The sequence below is a fragment of the Cricetulus griseus genome, assembly GCF_003668045.3.
Source record: "Cricetulus griseus strain 17A/GY chromosome 1 unlocalized genomic scaffold, alternate assembly CriGri-PICRH-1.0 chr1_0, whole genome shotgun sequence".
Taxonomy (NCBI): domain Eukaryota; kingdom Metazoa; phylum Chordata; class Mammalia; order Rodentia; family Cricetidae; genus Cricetulus; species Cricetulus griseus.
Genome location: NW_023276806.1, coordinates 120,456,796 through 120,477,222, shown reverse-complemented (window position 1 = coordinate 120,477,222; position 20,427 = coordinate 120,456,796). Strand labels below are relative to the sequence as shown.

Sequence of the window (20,427 nt, the reverse complement as noted above, 5' to 3'; positions counted from 1 at the left end):
CCATGTGTGGTGTGTCCCTTTTCTGCTGTTCTTCTTTTACTGCTTCTCCTGGGACCACCCTAGCTCCTCACAATGGCAGACAGGGTAGGGGTTGCACCTTTTGTGTCTTTGTTTCCTCTTTTGGAAGGCACTGGGCAATATGAGCTGAAAACAGCATTTATTTGTGGGTGGGAACAGCATCACTGGCACAAGCCTTGTTGCCTGGATGCTTCCTGAGGGCCTAAAAGCTCAGTGGAATATAAAGAGGTGGCATGCACTGGAATACCTTCATGTCTCAAAGAACCCGGCACAGTCTGGAATCCAGCATTTAGTGTTGTCCTGTATTGCCATGAGCTACAACAGATGACTCCTAGAGAATGACACTTTTCCCAGTTTATTGCCAGGCTCTGGAGGTACCCCTGTGCACCCTTGCAGTCTTTGCTACCCTAGAAAGAACCACTATCCCTCTCACAGCCCCCCCCCACACCCCCCGCTTGTGATGGAATCCACTGCCTTGTGCAAGATGGGCAAGACTCTGTTGTGACTCCCTCTGTCCTTTCTACCAGGGTTTAACTGGCAAACTTTGATAGTATTGAAGAGGATGTAGAGCAACGGGAATGCTTGCACACTGCTGGTGGGGTTGTCGGTCAATGCAGCCATTGTGGAAAATGCTATGGAGGAATCATCCAGCAGTTCAGTTCTGTGTTTATTTGGAAGAAATGGCATCATTCCATCCAAGAGACAACTGCACACCATTGTCCCTTTGCACAATACAGAAAGAGTACTGGCAATTTTATGCAGTCTGTGGTCAGGGCTATAGTGCCAATTAAGCATAAAAATGAAGAGGAAGAATTTTAAGCAACCAAAAAAGAAGCCAGCAGTTTGCAACCAGAAGCTAACCCTCACCAGAGCCTGACCATGCTGCCTCCAGAATTGTGAGGTATTTTGGCTTAACAAGCCATCTAGCTTATGGTATGTGGTGCTTTGTTAGACTAATGTCAGCTTAATATATGGTGGTGAGTAAAGTTGTCAGGATAAGCCCTGCTATGGTTAACTTGAGGAAAGGCATTGCCAGCCTTCTGTTTCTTGGGAACAATGATGAGTCACTGTGACTGGGAGAAAGTAGGAGGCAGAAATGCAGGAGAGACCTGAGACCAGATCTTCCACTGCCTTGCCTGCCATTGGCAAGACCCCAGCTTTTATTTCACCTGCAGTGGGGGGCCTTTGGAGAGCTCTAGGGATGAATGGGATCTGAAGCTCAAAATGAAGCCATCACATTGGTTGCTGGGTTGAGAGCAGAGTTAGAGTAGACACAGGCAGGCCAGTTAGGAGGCTGTTCTCTTGAGTGTTCTGATTACATTTCTATTGCCGTGATAAACACTACTCTAAAAGCAACCCAGGGGAAAAACAGGTTTAGTTGGTTTACAGGTTAAAGTCCATCCAGAAAACCAAGACAGACATTCAAGGCAGGTCCTGCAAGAGGAATTGAAACACAGGCCATGGAGGAACACTAATTACTTGTTGCCAAGTTCACTTCCAATCCCTTTCTTATCAGTCCAGGTTGATTTGCCTAAGGGATGGCACTGCCCAGGGCCAGCTTCATCCTTCTACATCATTTGGCAATCAAGAAAACACATAGGCATGCCACAAGCCAGTCTGATGGAGGCTAGGTCTCAGATGAGGTTCTCTCTTCCCAGGGTTTTGAGTTGACAACCAAGGTTAGCCACCACAGGAAGCTAATCCCTTTCTTGAACTTGGTAAAAGGAGACGTAATCACAGGTGTCCCAGGATGACAGTGAGAATGGCCTCTTGTCTGCTGGGTCATTGTTCTGACCACCTTACTAGCAATCTGTCTCTGTCACTAAGTGTAAGATCAGGATAGGAAAGCTATCCTAAGGCAAGAACATAATTTATTTTTGTAATTGCACTTCCATGTGATAAAAACTAAGGAGGAATTGGGGGTCAGTCTAGAAACATAGCAGGCAGTTAATATTAGATATTAATAGTGATTGAAATTTGGTTACAACATGTAATAGTGCATACATATTCCAGGGCTCTCTGCCTTGCTAAGTTTGAATTATTATATATTAACAAGCACGGTGGTTTACAATATTTCCCACCTACTTACCAATATGCCAAGTTCTGTTACTATACCATAGTGTTAACACTGATGTATTATTTAATTAAATATTTGTAGCCAATTGAAAAATTAAAGATTATTATCTCCTTACAAATGAAGAAATTAGACTCAGAGAAATTAAGAAATTTGTTCAAGGTCTCAAAGTTTATCAGTAATGAAACAAAATAAACTACTCACTTGGGTTATGTAATGTCAGTATCAAGCCCTTAAACTTGGTGTTTTGCCTTTTGGGGTCATGAAACAATGGTTCTGATACCAAAGGTTGGTGTCATGGGTAGGGCTGAGCTTTCTGTTTCAGTAAACTCATTTGAGAACTGGGCAATGGTGGTGCTGGGAAGCAGAGCAGGGGGGATTGCTGTGAATCCCAGGCTAATCAGGGCTACCGAGTGAGACATGGTTTCAAAATAATAAATAAAGTTTTGACTTCACCTTTGATTTTTATTCCTCAGTTTCTCCAGTATTCAAAAAGAAGAGTAAAACCTCTTGGCTATTAAAAAGGCTGCTATGAAGCATAAGAAATAGATGCGTGGAAAAGCACACTAAGCCTTTGGGGAATGGTTTATCAAATAATCGCAAAGGTCAAACATAGTTGATTCTTCAGACTATTGGCATTTTTGCAAGGATCACGGTAGTATAAAAATGTGTTTTATAGAGACATGGACTAAACAGCCAAGCATAGCACTTTCTAATATGTGTTGCCTGAGATCAGCATGATTGCAAGAAATATTCTTCAAATACTCCTTTGGCCATGGCTGCGGTTCAGAGGTCTGCAATATATGTCTCACCAGGTGACAAGTGTGTTGTTGTAGGCTTCTGATTGAATTGTAATCTGCACGAATTCTATCAGGCCTATTGTAGAGATAAACTCTTGCTTGGTATCAGCCCCATAGAAACACAACCACTTCTGATAATGGCCAAGTAATTCTCCTTTATCACTGCTAGGGCCTGATCCGGAAATCAAAAAAGGGAGCTCTTTCAATAAAGATTCTCATCTCTGGGAAACAGCAGTGCTGTGTCGCACAGCGTCCCCATCTCATCTCTCTCTGCCAGGCTCTCTGGGTTTGCTGTAAACCACTCGATACCAGAGGTACTGCCTATAAAATGGACTACTTCCCAACAGTAACAGCATGAAATCACACACATTTTGCTGTCCTTTTGATACTGTCACAAAACTCGAAGATCCAGATATCTCATGAGAGAAAATAAATTTTTAATTAACTTCTGAAAGGTAGAGTGGTCTAGCATAATGACAAATGATTGGACTTAAACAGCAAAATTAGCATCTCACTGGATTGCAGTGATGTGGATTTGTAGAGCAGGAAGTTAAGATGTTAGGTCATAGGGCTGGGGAGTGGCTCAGTGGCTAAGAGTGCTCTCTGCCCAGGTGTGAGGAACTGAGTTCAAATCGTAGTACTAAAGCAAAACCCAGGTATGCTAAAATGCTTGCCTAGAACGTCAGGGCTGCAGGAGGTGGAGATGGGAGGACCTCTGAGACTAGCTGCTTGCCACGCTAGATCGCATTCAGTGAGAGGTCCTACTTCAGGGAACAAGACAGTGGGAAGTGACAGAGCAGGACACCTTCACCAGCACACAAGAACATGCTCTCTTGCACACATGTGCATATAACACATGCACACAGGTTAAATTGTATATATTTGAGGATCTTTCTAATGGTTGGATCCAACCTGGCCTGATTATCCATGGAACTGAGTTCTAGCCTCAGGAGAAGCAGGGACTCTAACATTAGTTTCTATTTTATAAAATGTTAATTGGACCAGGTCTGTGTGTTTGCAAACTGACAGCCTGGAGGCTAAATATATTTAGTTTGGTCCCCATAAGGTTGTGATGTTTTAATTAAGTCAATATTAGAAAAATTGAACAGATTCCTATGGAAGTCTGGATTCCTTTTGAAGTTTTGAAAATAATCAAATGATCTAGAAATATTGAGCTTGAAATCCCAAATAGTAGCAATATGTAGGAGCAGTGTGCCAGCTGCCCAGAATTCATAGGTGTTGCCCAGCCTGCACCAGAGGTCCTGGCTCCTGTTTTCTTGGGCTCCATTCAACTCTGTGCTTGCATTCATTACCTACCCCATGTGAGATCATCATGGAGTAAGATGTTGTAATTATTGAATCCATGATGTCATTTAACTACCTGTGCTCAGGTTGGCCACAATACCTAAACCTAAATTGCTATATTTTCAATTTATATTGCTACTGCATTGTAGCAGAAAACACACCCAATTCAACTTGGGTTGTTTCACTATTAACTCCTAAAATAGGACATCTATATCACAGCCTCGTCCCCACATAGCTCAGGGAATACTATAGAAAAGGAGGTGGGAAGTTTAGAGCCAAAGTTGGGGAGAGATGCTTTGAAACAGTGTGCTGGACCCTGCAAGGCTGTCACATCATGAACTCACAGCAACTGTGGTTACCTACACAAAACAAAGCCAGTCAAAGCCTCAGTGTGGACGGTATAGATAAAGCCCCAGTCCCAGCTAGGGAGCTTGATAGTTGAAGATCTCCTGATAGAGAGAATTAGTTTGCTTCAGGAAAATGGCCCTAGATAAGTTGCCCTACACTCTTGTGCCTATAGACAGCACTGATTGAACTCAGTGGGCTATAAGAGGGCATGCAGTTGGGAAGGAAACCTAGCAAAGGGGTGGAGGGATATATTCACAATACATTTTAGACATGTGTGGAATTCTTAAAGAATGAATGAAAAATCAGATTTCCTTGTGAGGTATTGAGGATTATATTCCCAAATGGTTAGCCACCTGGACCCGAGCCTTTGCAATGGGTCATTAAAAGTTCTGTTAGTTCTGAGTGTCGAAATGAGGCTTTCCTTTAAAAAACAAAAACAAAAACAAAAACCTGTTTTAATCACTGGTTGTTGCTTTTATGAGAGAGAACTTCCTTTGTTGACATAACGGCACTGGTCTGGGGAGGCAACTGAATCTCGTTACTTGGGGCAGAGAGCTCAAATGGTGAGTCTTTGAAAATATGGAAATCTAAAATGGTCAGAGGAATAGAAAGTGGCTGCTGCCTCCTGTCTCCCGTGGAGGTAGAATGTCAGCAAGGGACTCGGGTATAAACTCAGTCAAAAGTTGTGCCCAATTTAATAGCCCATGCCCAAGCCTTAAGCTCAGAGTCTGCAGAACCCTATCTGTGGCCTGAGGGACTCACTGACAAGATGGACCCCCAGTATTTTGTTATCCCAAGGAATTTCATTGAAATTGTTTAAACTGCCTTGAACCCTAACAGAAAAATGACTGTGTATGCCCAAAGCTGGATTGTGAGGCTTCTGCTTCCCTTTTTAGATTAACTTTGACCTAAGGCTCCTACTCACACCATGCTTCTCAAAACCCTCCACTGCCAAGGGAGTCTGTCCTGAACACTGGAAGTCTGGGTTGAGTTGTTCCCTATTTTGGCGTGGGGAGCACTGAATGTATGTCGTCCACATACACCCATCTATGCAGAAGCTAGAGGACAGCAGGTGGCTGCCTCAATCTGTTTTCCACCTTATTATTGTCAAGACCAAGTCTCTCTCTAAACCCAGTGCTCACCATTCTGGCAAGGTTGCCTGGCTTGTGGTTTCCCATGATCCATCTATATGACTGTGCTTGAGTCATATAGATGCTTGGGTTATAGACAATGCAGGCTAGGGTTTACATGGGTGTTGGGTATTTGAACTCATGTCTTCTTGCTTGCCTAGCAAGTGCTGTTCTTACATACTGAAACATATTCCCAGCCTGAGATTCCATATTTTTAAGCTGTCTAAAACCTTACTCCTCTCATTCCTAATTTTTTGGTTTGAGTTTAATATTTTGAGATGTAGAATTATACATCATTATTATTTTTATGTACATTTGTATATGTATGTGCAGGTGTGTGTTTGTGTGTGTAAAGTACCTATGTGTGTGTCGGGGGGTGGAGACCAGAAGACAATTTGAAATATTATTCCACAAGAGCCATCCACCTTACTCTTTGAGACAAAAATCTCTTGTTGGCCAAGAGCTTGTGGATTTGCCTAGACTAGCTGGCCAACAAGTCTCCATTTCCCCAGCACCACAGCCTGTATGTTTTATAAGCTCCAAGGATCGAGCTCAATTCCCCATGTTTGTGAGGCCAGCCCTTTACTGGCTGAGCTGTTACCCCAGACTGCATTTCTTCTGTCTGTGAGGTTGATCCCTTTGTTCGAATAAGTGGAGCACATCTGTTTTCAATGATTCACCCCTACTAGGAGAAAATGTGCAGCAGCTCTTGCATGGCTGCTTGTGAGATGTGATGCTGTCACCCTGACTCTGAGATTGCTGTCTGCTTGGACATGGGTGACTGATGGCCCATGGCCTTGGCCTGTAGTCAGGCTTTGGTTGCTAAAAATACCAAGTTGGCTCAGATTATTCAAAATGCCTTTGTTTCTCACAAAGAAAGAGGTTGTCCACAAGCCTTATGGACAAAGTTTGGGCCCCTTGGCATCCTTTTATCTTTTCATAATTTATACTTTGTTTGAGAAGTCTCAAGTCTAAAAGCAAAATCAAGGTGATTTTCCCCCCTCAATACATGCTCATTTAGAGATAAACACACAATGCTGTTGAGGTTGATTTTGTATTTCTTCATGAAAGCATTTCATAGGGTGAGGTTTAAACTACCCCAGTGAATGAAGCAGCTTTTTCTTACGAAGCTGCTGAGTTTGGGTTTGGGTCACACTCATAAATCATGCAGATGGGATCTGTGGCTATTCTCAACCACACAAGATAAAAATACCTTATGCCTCACTGAGGTTTCTAACCTTCAAGGTCACTAGGCTGATTCTTTGCTAGGCTGGGAGTTCCTGGAAGTTGCTTCTAAACCATTTCTTCAGTTCCTCAGCTTCCTGGTTCATCTTTGGGAGAAACTCTATCTCCTCCCGCCTATTAGGACCCTTCTCTATGATCTGCCTAAAAAAGAAAAAAAAAAAAAAAAAAAGAATCTGATCTCTGTCGTTTATTCTTGTGGGAACTGACTTTTGACATTTGAGAGGAATGGGTTCCTATCCAGGGCCTCTGGGTTAGCACCTGCAATATTCAAGTGTCATCTTCCTCTGGGTTAGCACCTACAATATCCAAGTGTCATCTTAAGGCCTTGTTCCTTGTTACAATTAACTAGCCAATTAACTAGAAAGTGAGTGAATTCTTTAGGGACAAGGGAACCATCTTGGAATTAACCTTACATTCCCTCAGAAGTCACTGGGGTTGTAAGGAGAAGGTAGCTAGCTGTGTTTCATGATTCTCTTCCAAGACCTGTGCTCTGTGCCTCCTGAAGATGGAAGTCAGGGCTGACTCCACACTACAGTCACTCCTGGGAGGCAGAGACGGAAGCACAATCCTTATCCACTGTGTGTGTGTGTGTGTGTGTGTGTGTGTGTGTGTGTGTGTGTGTGTGTGTGTGTGTGGTGAGGAGGGCATACATGAATGACTTCATACACACACACAGACATGTGTATGCATGTGTGAGAGAGAGAGACAGACAGAGAGAGACAGAAATAGAGAGAGCTGTGTGTATTTTGTTTCTTTGTGTGTGTACATTAAAGAGAGAGATGTAAGAACCAGAGCTTCCCACATGCTCTACCACCAAGTAATACCCTCACCCCAATACTGCTAATGGGCAATATTGTATTTCTTAGTAATATAAGACAACTGAAAACAATCTATAGTAATCAACCATGCAAATTGTGGAATGTGTCAGGCCTCAGTTCTTAGAAAACAGCTTTTTTTTTTTTACTTAGAAAGACACAATTATCTAAGTAATCCAAGCATTTTTTTTTATAATATGTTCACATTATACCATGCTCTTTTTAGAATACGTCCTCCAGGCCCCAAGTCAGTCCCCATCTGCCTAGGCACATTTCTCTCCCCACATCCAATTTAGCCTCCTTTTTTTCTTCCCAAGTGGTATGAATACTCTTTTAGTATCTGACCCAGTTGTTCAGATGATGTTGATGAGTTTTAAATATCAGATTTTTTTCAGCATACTCTCCTGACACTCCCACCGCTGACATCTTCCAGATAGAGTGATCCATTGTCGGGAGGCAGACTGTCTCCTTGCTTTGTAGCATAAACTTGAGCGACATGACTCGGCACTCTTTGGTTAGAAGCTCTAGAAGCACCTTTGCTGAGTGCCTTTCTAGTATCTTCCACCCTGTGACATCACCATGCAAGTAAAGTAGACCTCCAGACACCATCCTGCAAGGCAGAAAGTCATATGTATGTTTGTGGATTTTGGTTATTTGTCATCTTTCCATTTATTAGTGAAACTAATGTTCACTTCATATCTGTAGTCGATGCTTTATGTGTATGCATACTATTAATTTATGTGTAGTGTATGCATGTGTGTGTTAGCATGTAGAAGCTGGAAGTTGACCACTGGTGTTTTCCTCAGGAGCTGTCCACCTTTTAGTGTGTGTGTGTGTGTGTGTGTGTGTGTGTGTGTGTGTGTGTAAGAACAAGTTGGGAGTCTCTTATTCTACCTAATTAAGTCAACAATTAGGTTAGAATGTCTGACCGACAAGTTCTAGAGCTCTTCCTGTCTCTGTCTGCCCAGCACTATTATAAGTAAATTTACTACACCCAGCTTTACCTGGGTGCTGAGTGTAGAACTCAGGTCCTCATGCCTGCATAACCAACATGTCAGAAACTGACCCATCTTTCTAGTCTGTGATGCTTGTTCATTAAATTTTGTCACAGTGGAGAGTGGTGGCTCTGAGTCTTTGGTGGCTAGGGAGTGGGTCTGTGGTGGCTACCATTTACTACCAACTTAATAGAATCTAGAATCAACCAAGAGAAAAATCCTCTAGCCAAGTCTGTGAGGGATTATCTAAACTAGGTTAGCACCTGGCCATGTTTGTAAGGGATTATCTAGACTAGGTTAGCCCCTGGCCAGGTTGTGAGGGATTCTCTTGATTCAGTTCATTGATATAGGAAGACTTGCTCACTATGGTGACACCATTCCATGCACTGGAGTCCCAAACCAAACAAAAACTCCAGCTGAGCATAAGCAGTCACCTCCCTCGATTCCTGGCTATAGGTACAATGTGACCAGCCACTTCTGTTTGCAGCACTTCACCTTTCTCACCAAGGTAGGCTCTACCTTTGAACCACGAGCCCAAATAATCTCTTTAAGCTGCTTTTGTCAGAACATTTTATCACAGCAAGGGGACATGTGACTAATGTAATGTCTAAGGTCACAAAACTATTGAGATGAGAACGTTTCTAACCCTGCTCTGCATACTTAGTCTGTGTTCACTGTGGATAAGGCTAAAGACCATTTCCAAATTAATAACAGAACTAAGAGAAGGAGAGTCGTGGAAAAAAATCTCTTTTTTGTTGTTTGTTTGTAAATCACCAAGTAGTAAGAACCCAGCACATTCAGTTCTCTATAAGTGTTGGTACGTCTCATTGCACAGTATAAACTCTTAGAAAACTGTCTTTCGGGGGAGATATTAATGATCCATCTCGTCTTCCTTGTGAGATGTGATGTTATTGACTTGCCTCACTCAGCAGGGCTTGGCATGTTGAGCTCTGAGTCAGTTTGGTAAGAGCATACTTATGGGGAGGGCAGGTCCCACCACTGTGTGGTGGCAGTAATTACCAGGGTTGCTGTGTGGCTGCAGGGACCCATTGCTAGCAAGTTCTGATTTCTTTCTACTTTTCTTTTTTTTTCAAGCCCCATTACATAATTTAACAATCATTTTGTTCCCTTGTGAGATGAAAAGAATTGAGCAGCCTTCAGCTAGAGCTGAGTGGAGAAGCAGGTGATAGAAATTACTGACATTGGTGCCTGGCTAGAGCAGGATTGTTTCCTACTGAATATTTGAAAGCATTTTGTCCGATCTAATTTTGAAAGGATGAAGTTGCTGGGTTTCCACTGCTCTGCTTGGGAGCTGCAATTATGTGGCCTAATAGCAGGACATTTTCTCCCAATGACATGGGAGCTGTTGGTGCATCCCTGGGAGGTCTTCCCACTATGTGTGGACTAGGAGAAAGGGCACAGATGTGATTGGCTCACGTGGGAAGGTGCTTCAATCATCTGTCCAGTGGTTTTGGTCCATCCTGCTGGAATTGAAGAATCATTTTCTACACAATGGCATGTTCTTTAAAATAGAAAGTAGATACATGAAAGTAGACAGAACTGTACCGAAAGAAGCACCTGTGCACCTCAACAGCCTGGGCAGCCTTCCAGCACTGTCTAACCCCTGCCTCCCACATGGTCCTCTGCTTCCCCCACTCAGACATTAAAACAAATCAAATATATTTTTTAATTCTGGCAAAATACATATAGTATTAGATTACTCCAATTTTAGCTACTTCTAAATTGACAATCCTGAGGCATTCCATATATTTCATTGTGTTGTACAAAGCACCCCCACTCCCTAGGTCCAAAATTATTCACACCCCACCCTAGAAAATCTATATCCATTAGTTAGTCAGTCCTGCTCCACATGCCCACTCCCAGGAAACCTCTGGATCTGTTTCCCATTGCTAGAGAGTCACTAGTTTGTCTGTTTCATAGGAATGGAATCCTGTATCCCATGGTCACTTTTGTCTGTCTTCTTCCATTAGCATGTCTTCACAACCCATCCATGTTGAATCAGTCACTCCTTCCCATGGATGAATAATAGTCTGCAGTATGAGCATGCCACAGTTTGTTTAATCTATTTGTTCATCTGTTGATGAAATTTTTTGTTTCCAACTTTTGTCTTCTGTAAGTAGTACTGCTGTGAATACTATTATGTGGGTTTTTGCTGAACATCCATTTTCAATTCTCTGTGTATAAATCTGCAAGTGAAACAACTGAGTTTTATGTTGGTTTTATTTTTAGTTTGCTGAGGAATCACAAAATATTTTCTAGAGTTACTGCACCATGTAGTCATTAGCAATGTATGAGGGCTCCAGTTGATTTACATTTTAAAAGTTATATTCATCCTCATGGGTGTTATGACACCTCATTGTGGCTTTGATTTATATTGATGTGATTATCAGCATCTTTTCATGTCATTATTGGTCACTTCTTGTATTCTTTAGACTCTAAAGTTTATAGAAATGTCCATTCAAGTTATTTGCTCATTCTCACTTCATTTCATTGATTTATTTACTTATTTTTGAACTGTTATTTCTGTTTTTGAGACAAGTTTTCACAGGCTGGCCTGGAGTTCATTCCAATCTTCTTGCCTCTGCCTATTGAGTGTGCACCACCACACCCAACTCTTTTTTTTTCTTTTTAAAATTTATTTATTTATTATGTACACAATGTTCTGCCTGCATGTATGTCTGCAGGCCAGAAGAGGGCACCAGATGCCCTGTTCATTACAGATGGTTGTGAGCTACCATGTGGTTGCTGGGAATTGAACTCAGGACCTTTGGAAGAGCAAGCAGTGCTCTTAACCACTGAGCCATCTCTCCAGCCCCACACCCAACTCTTATGCTCATGTTTAAGCTGGATCTTTCTGTTGTGTTATAAGAATTCTTGATCCATTCTGGATGCTATATCCTTGTCAGATATGTTATAAATATTTTCAATATGGGGCTGGAGAGATGGCTCAGAAGTTAAGAACACTGACTACTCTTAATGAGGACCCAGGTTAAATTCCCAGCACCCACATAGAGACTTACAACCGTCTGTAACTCCACTTACAGGGGGTCAGCTGTCCTTATCTGGTCCCCTTGAACATTGCACACATGTGGTACAGAGATATATTTGCTGGCAAAATACCCATATACATAAAATAATGCAATGACATTTAAAATATTTTTCCATATTATATGACTTCTGCTTTTCACTTTGTTAATAATGTCCTTTAGTGCGTAAAAGTAATTCAGTATTTTTGTTTTAATTATGAGATTATTTTATAACCACAGCATCATCACATTTTTTAAAAATCTGAACTGTATTTTATTAGTCTCTTTAAATACTTACATTTATATGAAAAGTTGTAATTGTTTAAACTAACAGCTGCTTTTGCTGGCTTATGTTTCTTCAGGTTGGTTGGTTGGTTGGTTGGTTGGTTGGTTTGGTTTGGTTTTTTGATAAGGTCTACCAGAGTAGCCCTGGCTGTCCTGGAACTCACTATATAGACCAGGTTGACCCAGAACTCACAAGAATTTATCATCCTCTGCCTCCAAAGTGCTGGGATTAAAGATGCACACTACTGTGCCTGACAAGCAAAGCCAACAAACAAAAACTTTAACAGCTACTTTTTAAAATCGGTGTTCAAATAAATACTGTCCATTGCAATCTCAGTCTGTTTATGTTTAAAGGATTTTAAGTCTATAGGTTTTGCTTCCATCATCTCTCTCCCCCAAGCAGTTTATTTGTAAGGAAACTATTTGTCTAACAGTCTGGGTTGTCTAGTCTAGGTTGCTTCCTGTGCCCCTCAGTCCTCCAGTTTCCCATGAGGAGGTAGGCTGTTGGCACTTAAGGTTGCCTCAGATTTACCTTGTGGGGTTGGTTTGTTGTTTCATCAATGCTACTTCATAGGTAGTTCCACATTCTCTTCTCATGAGACAAACCATCTTTATTTCTTACAATTTCAAGTTAACTATTATGGATCATTGAAGACCAGTCTGTTAGTTTCTTAAGAGGTACAAAATAATGACAATCTTAATTTGTTATATCTCTCTTATTAACCAGGTAGAATACTTGCTTTTGTGAGTAGATGTTTTCTACATTTTTTTTATTTAAGTACCAGTGTTAAAGTTATATAAGAAAGCTAGGGCGGGGCTGGAGATGTCTCAGTGGGTATCAGTACTTGCTGTGCAGTATTAAGGACAGAGTTCAGGTCTCCAGCACTCACAAAGAAACAGACTTTGAGGGCTGAAGGATAAGGTTACAGTTGAGTTGTTTTCCAGACATGAGATTGCCCTTGCAATCACAAGCACATAGCAGCCATGACTGCCCACAGGGAGTCTGAAAATGAAAGAAATAGGGGAGGAGGGGCAGGGGAGGGAGGAACAGAGGGTTAGGAGTGTGAGTGGTTGGGAAGACAAAGAGAGAGTGAGGAAGGAGATCGCTTAGGTAAATATAATCACAATGCAGTGTATACAAATATAAAATTAACTATGTTATTAAAAGTTTGGGCAGCCCTGTGAAGAACCAATTAGTCAAAGAGAATAAATAATAGGGGAAACAAAGTTAGGCATGGCTATGCACACCTCTAACCCCAGTGCTGAGGGGCAGGGTAGGGGGACAGAAAGGCTGATCCTTGCAGCTTGCTGTCCCAGCCTAACAAAAAACTAGGGAGCTCCAGGTTCAGTGAGAGACCCTGTCTCAAGGGAATAAGGCAAGAGCTGTAAAAGAACACACTCTCTTCTGGAGTACTTCTGCGGGTACTCCAGCATGTGTACATGCACAAGGACAATGCTAGGACAACCAACATTGCTGTCTTTGTTTTCACTTGGCTTCATATTATCATTTAGGTTCTTGTTTTCTTCTCATTGTGGCAGTCTTATTCTTTGTGAGTGACTTTATTATTGCATTCTGCGTTTCTAGACAACACCATTGCTTCGGTGTCATTATACATTATATCAATTATCTGATCTCTGACTACTGCATGTCAAGTTGACCCCTGAGTCCTTGATGCGATTCTGTGGTCTTTGACTTTCAGCTCTTCCCAGTTGAAACGTAGTTTATTCCACACCTCCAAATTTCCCTACAGAAATTTCCTGTAAGCCTCGACACATCCACTTGCTCTATAGAAAAGACAACAAGAGTTTCCTATGAGAGCCAGCTTTGCTCCAACTGTAAGTCAGATCAGAACAGGAAACTCACCCATGAAATTCACTTCATGTGTTTTTGTTGTTGTTTTCTTTTAACTCAGGGTCTCATGTAGCCCAAGCTGGCCTCAAACACACTATGTAATAGAGACTAGCTTTGAACATCTGATCTTCCTGCTCCATCTCCAAAATGTGCAGCTTACAGGTACTGCTGAGGATCGAACCCAGGGCTTTGCACATGCTAGGCAAGCACACTGCCACCTGAGCTGCATGATCAGCAACATTTTGTGAGAAAAGGGAACACAACTGCATAGTTGAATTTCTGCCTAAAGATTTTGCACCCAGTGGGTATTTTTTCCTTTTTTTTTCTGTATGTGTTTGTGTGTGTCTCTGTGTGTCTGTGTGCATGTCTGTGTGGTGTCTGTTTTGCATGTGTGTCACATCACCCGGGATCTCTCTTAGACATTATTCATTGAGGCAGGATCTATCAATCAAACACAGAGTGCACTGATGTGTCTGGTTTGCTAGACAGCTGTCTGGAGAATCTCATCTCCATCTTCTGAGGCTGGACTTACAGGTGGGTCGCCAAACCCATCAGCATTTCCATGGGTCCTGAACCCTGGATCTGCACACTCTCACAGACAGGAGTGAACCATCTCCCTATGCTCCCGGAGGTGTCTTTTAAGGACATAGTGACAGAGCTGATACTCACATGTGCACTCTGCTTTGCTTCTTTCTCTCCCATCATGTTGGGGATTGATTACTAATTATTATAAATTCTTTTTAATTAATTACAAAAGTAATGTCCTATCTAACTAAGGGGGGCTTTTGTTGAAGACTATGTAAAAGAGAAAGGATGAAATGGAATTAGTTGCTTGTTCTAAACCTGGGTATGAACAGGAAAGCCCAATTCTAGTCTCTAGTCTGAACCAATGCCTACCCTCTGCCCATTTTATAAAGTTGCTGAGTGTTGTAATGAGTTTATATTTATAGATTGCTTGGAGCTTTTTGGATGAAAGGTGCTAAATTAGAGTTTATTGTTTATTGAATTTATTTGATGTGTCCAACCTCCTGGGAACACTTACTGGAGTTAATTAAAACCAGATAGTCTGAAATCTGACAGCTTACAGTGTAGCATCCAAACCAATAACATAAACAGCTTGCACTAGTGTTGTCCTAAAGGACCATGGTTCTTTGGACAGAGAAAGTACAGCTGCAGGTTCAAGTTACAGAGATGGTCTCAACTTGTCTGAGCTGTTGACCTACCCCTTCTTCACAAAAACAAAGAAACAAGCCATAGAATATGGAAAATTCCTTCATTTCTGGCTATAAAATACTGATCAAAGTGATTTCAAAAATAGTAATAATCTTGGGCCAGTGAGATGGCTTAGTCTGCTTGCCACCAGGTCTGATGACCTGAGTTTAATATCTATGACCTCCATGGCAGAAGGAAAAAACTGACTTTCCCTCAAGTGGTACCGTGTGTCTTACATATATGCATGCACACATATACATAGGATTGTACACATACACTAAAAATTAAATATCATAAACACTTTTTAGGCTTTAATACACTTTAATCAAGATTCTGAAATGTCAACACACCGTGAGATGTGGCTTTTATTCTTGTAAACCATGGCTCTCTGGGCATGATCAGTCTATGCTATCTACACATTCTCAGCAGCACAATCTAGCTGAACTGCCTCTTCCATAATGTCATGTTGAATGTGACATTTCACCGTTATTCAAACCCCTTGTTAAGATGGACAACACAATTATAAACAACTATAAGCTAACAAAAAAACCTGTAAAAATAAACATTAAGTTTTTGAAGTTCAAAAAGTTCATGTTAAATTGTTTTCGAATAAAAGGCTAGGAGAAGTAGAGGTAGGGAAACTGGCTGCAACATATTTGATGAGAAAAGTCTATTTTTCTAAAAAAAAAAAAAAAAAAAAAAAAAAAAAAGCCTCCAAGTTCAGTAACACTTCTTCAATCAGCAAATTTAAAAGTAAGCTTTCCTCTCCATGATTTTCACAAGGATTTAATAGAAAAGATGGTGACTCTGGAACCCAGTTGCAGAGAGGGAGGAGTGATGAGCAAAGAGGTCAAGACGGGGCTGGTGAAAACCAGCAATGGGACTGATCTAGACCCCGGAACATGGATGTCAGTGAGAAGGCCTTGACACTCTATGGGGCCTCTGGTAGTAGATCAGTATTTATCCCTGGCATAAGAAAGGACTTTGGGAGCCCATTCCACGTAGAGGGATGCTCTCTCAGCCTAGACACATGGGGGAAGGCTTAGGCCCTGCCCAGGATGATATGACAGACTTTGGGGATCCCCCATGGAGGTCCTTACTCTCCCTGGGGAGCAGATGGAGGATGGGGTGGGGGAGGAGGGGAGGGAGAGGGAGAAGGGATTGATATGTGAAGCAGGCTTGTTTCTAATTTGAACTAATAAGAAAAGAATTTCTTGAAAAAACTTAAATAAATATTCTCTTATGATTACTGCATTTTCTTTGCAGTACTGGCGTTTAGAAACAACAAGAGGGCAGTACTCTTTCTAAACCCAACTTAGTGCAGCCAAACATGATTGTAACAAATGGCTGTTTCCTCTTTTTTTTTTTTTTTTTGGCCAGTTGGTGATGGAGTTCTGTGGTGCTGGCTCAGTCACTGACCTGATCAAGAACACAAAAGGCAACACGCTGAAAGAAGAGTGGATCGCATACATCTGCAGGGAGATCTTACGGGTAGGTGACAAGTGGGCACTGCCTCCTCCCACTTCCTTCAGGCCACATGGGGTGCCTAGGGAGATATGCTACTCTGTTTATTATTTCTAGTGAAATTTGTAAATGTGGTAGAAATGTATTTAATGGCTTTATTTTAACAAGTTGGACATTTGTACACATTTGTAATCCCAGCATTTGGAAGACTAAGGCAAGAAGATTGTGAATTCAAAGCTATCTGATATACATATAGCTGGGGTTCCCCAAAAGAAAGAAAGAAAGATCATAAATAGACAGGTAATGAAAAGATAGATGGTAGGTAGAAGGATATGTGATAGATAGGGGATAGAAGACAGACAGACAGACAGACAGACAGACAGACAGACAGACAGACAGACAAAAGATGAATAGAGGATATATGTAGATATAGATAGACAATGAGTGGTTTACTTGAACAGTGATGGTGGTAACTGTGGTATAGAGGTAGGTCAGCATTGAAGGGCTGAGAGCCATTCTAGATGGTCAAGGTCATGTGTACTTGAATTTGGAAGGTTAACATTGCATGATTTCCACAGCTAAACATTTGGGGTTTTTTGTTTTGTTTTTGTAGAAATTTTACTAGGTCCCTATGGGGAATGGATTAAGAAATACACTGGTTAGTCATTCAAGGTGTCTATTTTCATTGTAATTAATATTGTAATACCTTCTCATCATACAAAGTGACTTTAGTCATGTCTGTGCATACAAGCTAGTTTCAGTATTTGTACCTTAAAAAAAATCTTTGAGGTTTATCCTCTTAAATGATGATGGATAGATATGCCTGTTTGCTTACTTTCCCACACAAATCTCACAGTCAGGCAGTGAAAGAATAGTGTTGCATTTGCTCAACTCAGTTCAGGAAGAAGGCATCTGGGCACATTAAGTTCACTCCAACTAGTTTAATTTTCTCTTGCTACAAATATGGAAGCTATTATGAATCTAATAGGGAATTCTACTACATCTGCCCAACAGTCACTATTTATGTGTCTAATGGGGAATTCTACTACATCTGCCCCACCGTCACAATTTATTCATTAGCTCTGCCGTCTTACTTCAAGGGAGCAGAAGTTAAAATTGTATTTCACTGTGTGTCCACAGTGTGGCCTTGAGAGATATATTTTGTCCTGTGGGTGGATGAACATTGGAAAAGAAGGAAAATCTAAAATGATGATGTGCAAGTCATTAAAAAAGAACAGACTAAGCAGGAGACAAAGAGAAAATGAAGCTTAAATCTAGCATCTGCCATAGCAGGAGACAAGTCAGACATTCAGAAGCAAACATACAGAAAGAAATGACTTCCTTCCTCATGGAGAGAAATGAAGGGAAACTCGGGCCCCTCCCCCCCCTACTCTGAGACGAGTTTCTCTGTGTAGGCCTGGAACTCACTCTGGAGACCAGGCTGGCCTCAAACCCAGAGATCCACATGTCTCTGCCTCCCAAGTGCTGGGATTAAAGATGTGCACCACCACTGCCTAGCTAAATTCTCACTATTATAAAGACATCACTTCTCTGTGGCTTAATCCATAGTTTCTTTGAACTTCTAGCCAAAACTTCTCTAATTATACTGTGGACAAGCTAGTTTTCAGAAACTTTGTGGACATGTATATGGTCCAGAATAAGTGAAGCCATTTTAAAGAAGAATAAAAGTACAGAGTTTATGCTCTCAACTCTCAGGATTTATTTAAGGTTGCTAAGTAACAAAACTAGACTGGAATCAAGAGCATAGACTCAAGAGTCCCTGAACAAACCCATGTCATATAGACAGACACTAGTACATAAGAAAAAGAGTCTACTGTGGGAGACAATTTTCATCACTATCCATATTGACTATCAATATGACAATGTGAAATTAGCACGTGCTTTAAGTCAAATATTTTACTCCAATAAACACAAATGGCAAATATAGGCAACACCAATTATATTTATTTATTTATTTGTTTGTTTGTTTAATATAGGGTCTCTTGTAGTCCAGGCCTGCTTTTAATTTGCTATGTAGTTGAAGTTGGCCAAGAACTTCTGACTTCTCTGCTTCAAACTCTTGAGTGCTGAGATGACAGACATGTGCCACTTCACCTAAATTTTTTGTTTTGTTTTTATCTTTGTGTGTGTGTGTGTGTGTGTGTGTGTGTGTGTGTGTGTGTGTGTGTGTATGTGTGTGTGGTTGGAATGGTACAGCAGAGCACCACTTTAGTCCAGAGTAGAGGGGTCCTCAGTCTTGCAAGCACTCACATTTATGTGCTGTAAAAGAAGGCATTTAAAGCTAATCACTGCCTAACTAGAGCCAAACTCACCAAATTAGTGCCTCACATTCTCCCCTCACATACGCTCAGGCTGTTTGTTTCTTCAACAAGGAAAGTCAGACTGTGTGTGTGTGTGTGTGTGTGTGTGAGAGAGAGAGAGAGAGAGAGAGAGAGAGAGAGAGAGAAAGAGAGAGAGAGAGACTTGTGGTATTTATGGACCAATTAAAAGAACAGAAAAATTATAAATAATAAAATAACAACACGTGGGTGCCTGGTAGCATGACTTCATAAGTACTAGACCAATGTACTTTGCTTAATGCCACATAATAGACGCCAACTAAGGAAACAGATATTTCCTTTTTTTGTTTGTTTTTTGTTTTTTTGGTTTTTCGAGACAGGGTTTCTCTGTGTAGCTTTTGGAGCCTATCCTGGCACTCGCTCTGGAGACCAGACTAGCCTTGAACTCACAGAGATCCACCTGCCTCTGACTCCCGAGTGCTGGGATTAAAGGCGTGTGCCACCAACACGCGGTGATATTTCCTTTTTGCGTATGTGTGTGTGCATGTTTGTGTCTGTGTGTAAGCTCTAAGGCTACCTCAGCTGTCATTCCTCAGTTGCTGTCCTTCATTGATTTTTAGAGACAGGATCTCTCAATGGCCTGGAAATCAACAACTTTACTAGGCTGGGTATCCCATGAGCCCTCCCCAACCCCAGCCTGGGATTCACCTATTTCTGCCTCCCCAGCGTTATAAGCACTGGCATTGGGCTTCACCTTTTTGTTATCAGGACATCTAATGCAGGTCCCCAGCTAAAAAGCAAGCACCTGACTGACCAAGCTTCTCTCTAGCCCATGTTTCTTTTTTAATGTAGTCCTCACTGACTAAGCCCAAAGAGAAAGCCCTCATTTGGCCTGAAACATGTTTCATTGTGCTTACTTAAAATTGAAGATAACTTGTAAATTGAAATAGCTTCCCAAAAGTTACATTTGGTGAAGCCAGGTTAGTTTCCTATGCAAACTGTTAATGTGCTCATTACAAATCAGCCCATATAGGCACATCTCACTTCCCACAGCACTATGTTAACTGTGAGTGGGTAGGAACCCACCCATGTCATTATGCATGCAGTTTTCTGTACTGGTATCAGATCGTATATGTTTTATTCAACATAATGTTATGTGTGTACTTCAGTTGGTAAAATAGTGACCTACAGTTCAACTCAACAACATGAGTTGAAAACGAGAATAGACTCCTCTAAGTATCTTTGGATGAGTTGAGTTTGAGGGTGACTATTAGCATTCAAAACTGTGTTTGCGCTTTTGTTTATGTCCTATTAACTCTCTCACCTCTCCATCCCACCAGGGCCTGAGTCACCTGCACCAGCACAAAGTGATTCACCGAGATATTAAAGGGCAGAACGTCTTGCTGACTGAAAACGCAGAGGTTAAGCTAGGTACGGACAGCATCCCATGAGCCATGACACTGCTGGAGTTGATCGGCATCAACAGTCCTTATAAAACATTAATGTAAATCTGTTACTGTGGACCTGGGGGGAGTTT

The 20,427-nt window shown here is 41.4% G+C and overlaps 1 protein-coding gene across 3 annotated transcripts in view; it reads left to right on the top strand.

Annotated features, from left to right (window-relative positions):
• Positions 1-20,427, top strand: part of Tnik (TRAF2 and NCK interacting kinase) — a 399,852-nt gene that overhangs the window by 253,499 nt on the left and 125,926 nt on the right. For all 3 annotated transcript variants that reach the window (XM_035451031.1, XM_035451029.1, XM_027392076.2), the window contains exons 5-6: positions 16,507-16,617; positions 20,231-20,321. In XM_035451031.1, the coding sequence (XP_035306922.1) occupies positions 16,507-16,617; positions 20,231-20,321 (202 nt within the window). The remainder of the gene's footprint in view (positions 1-16,506; positions 16,618-20,230; positions 20,322-20,427) is intronic.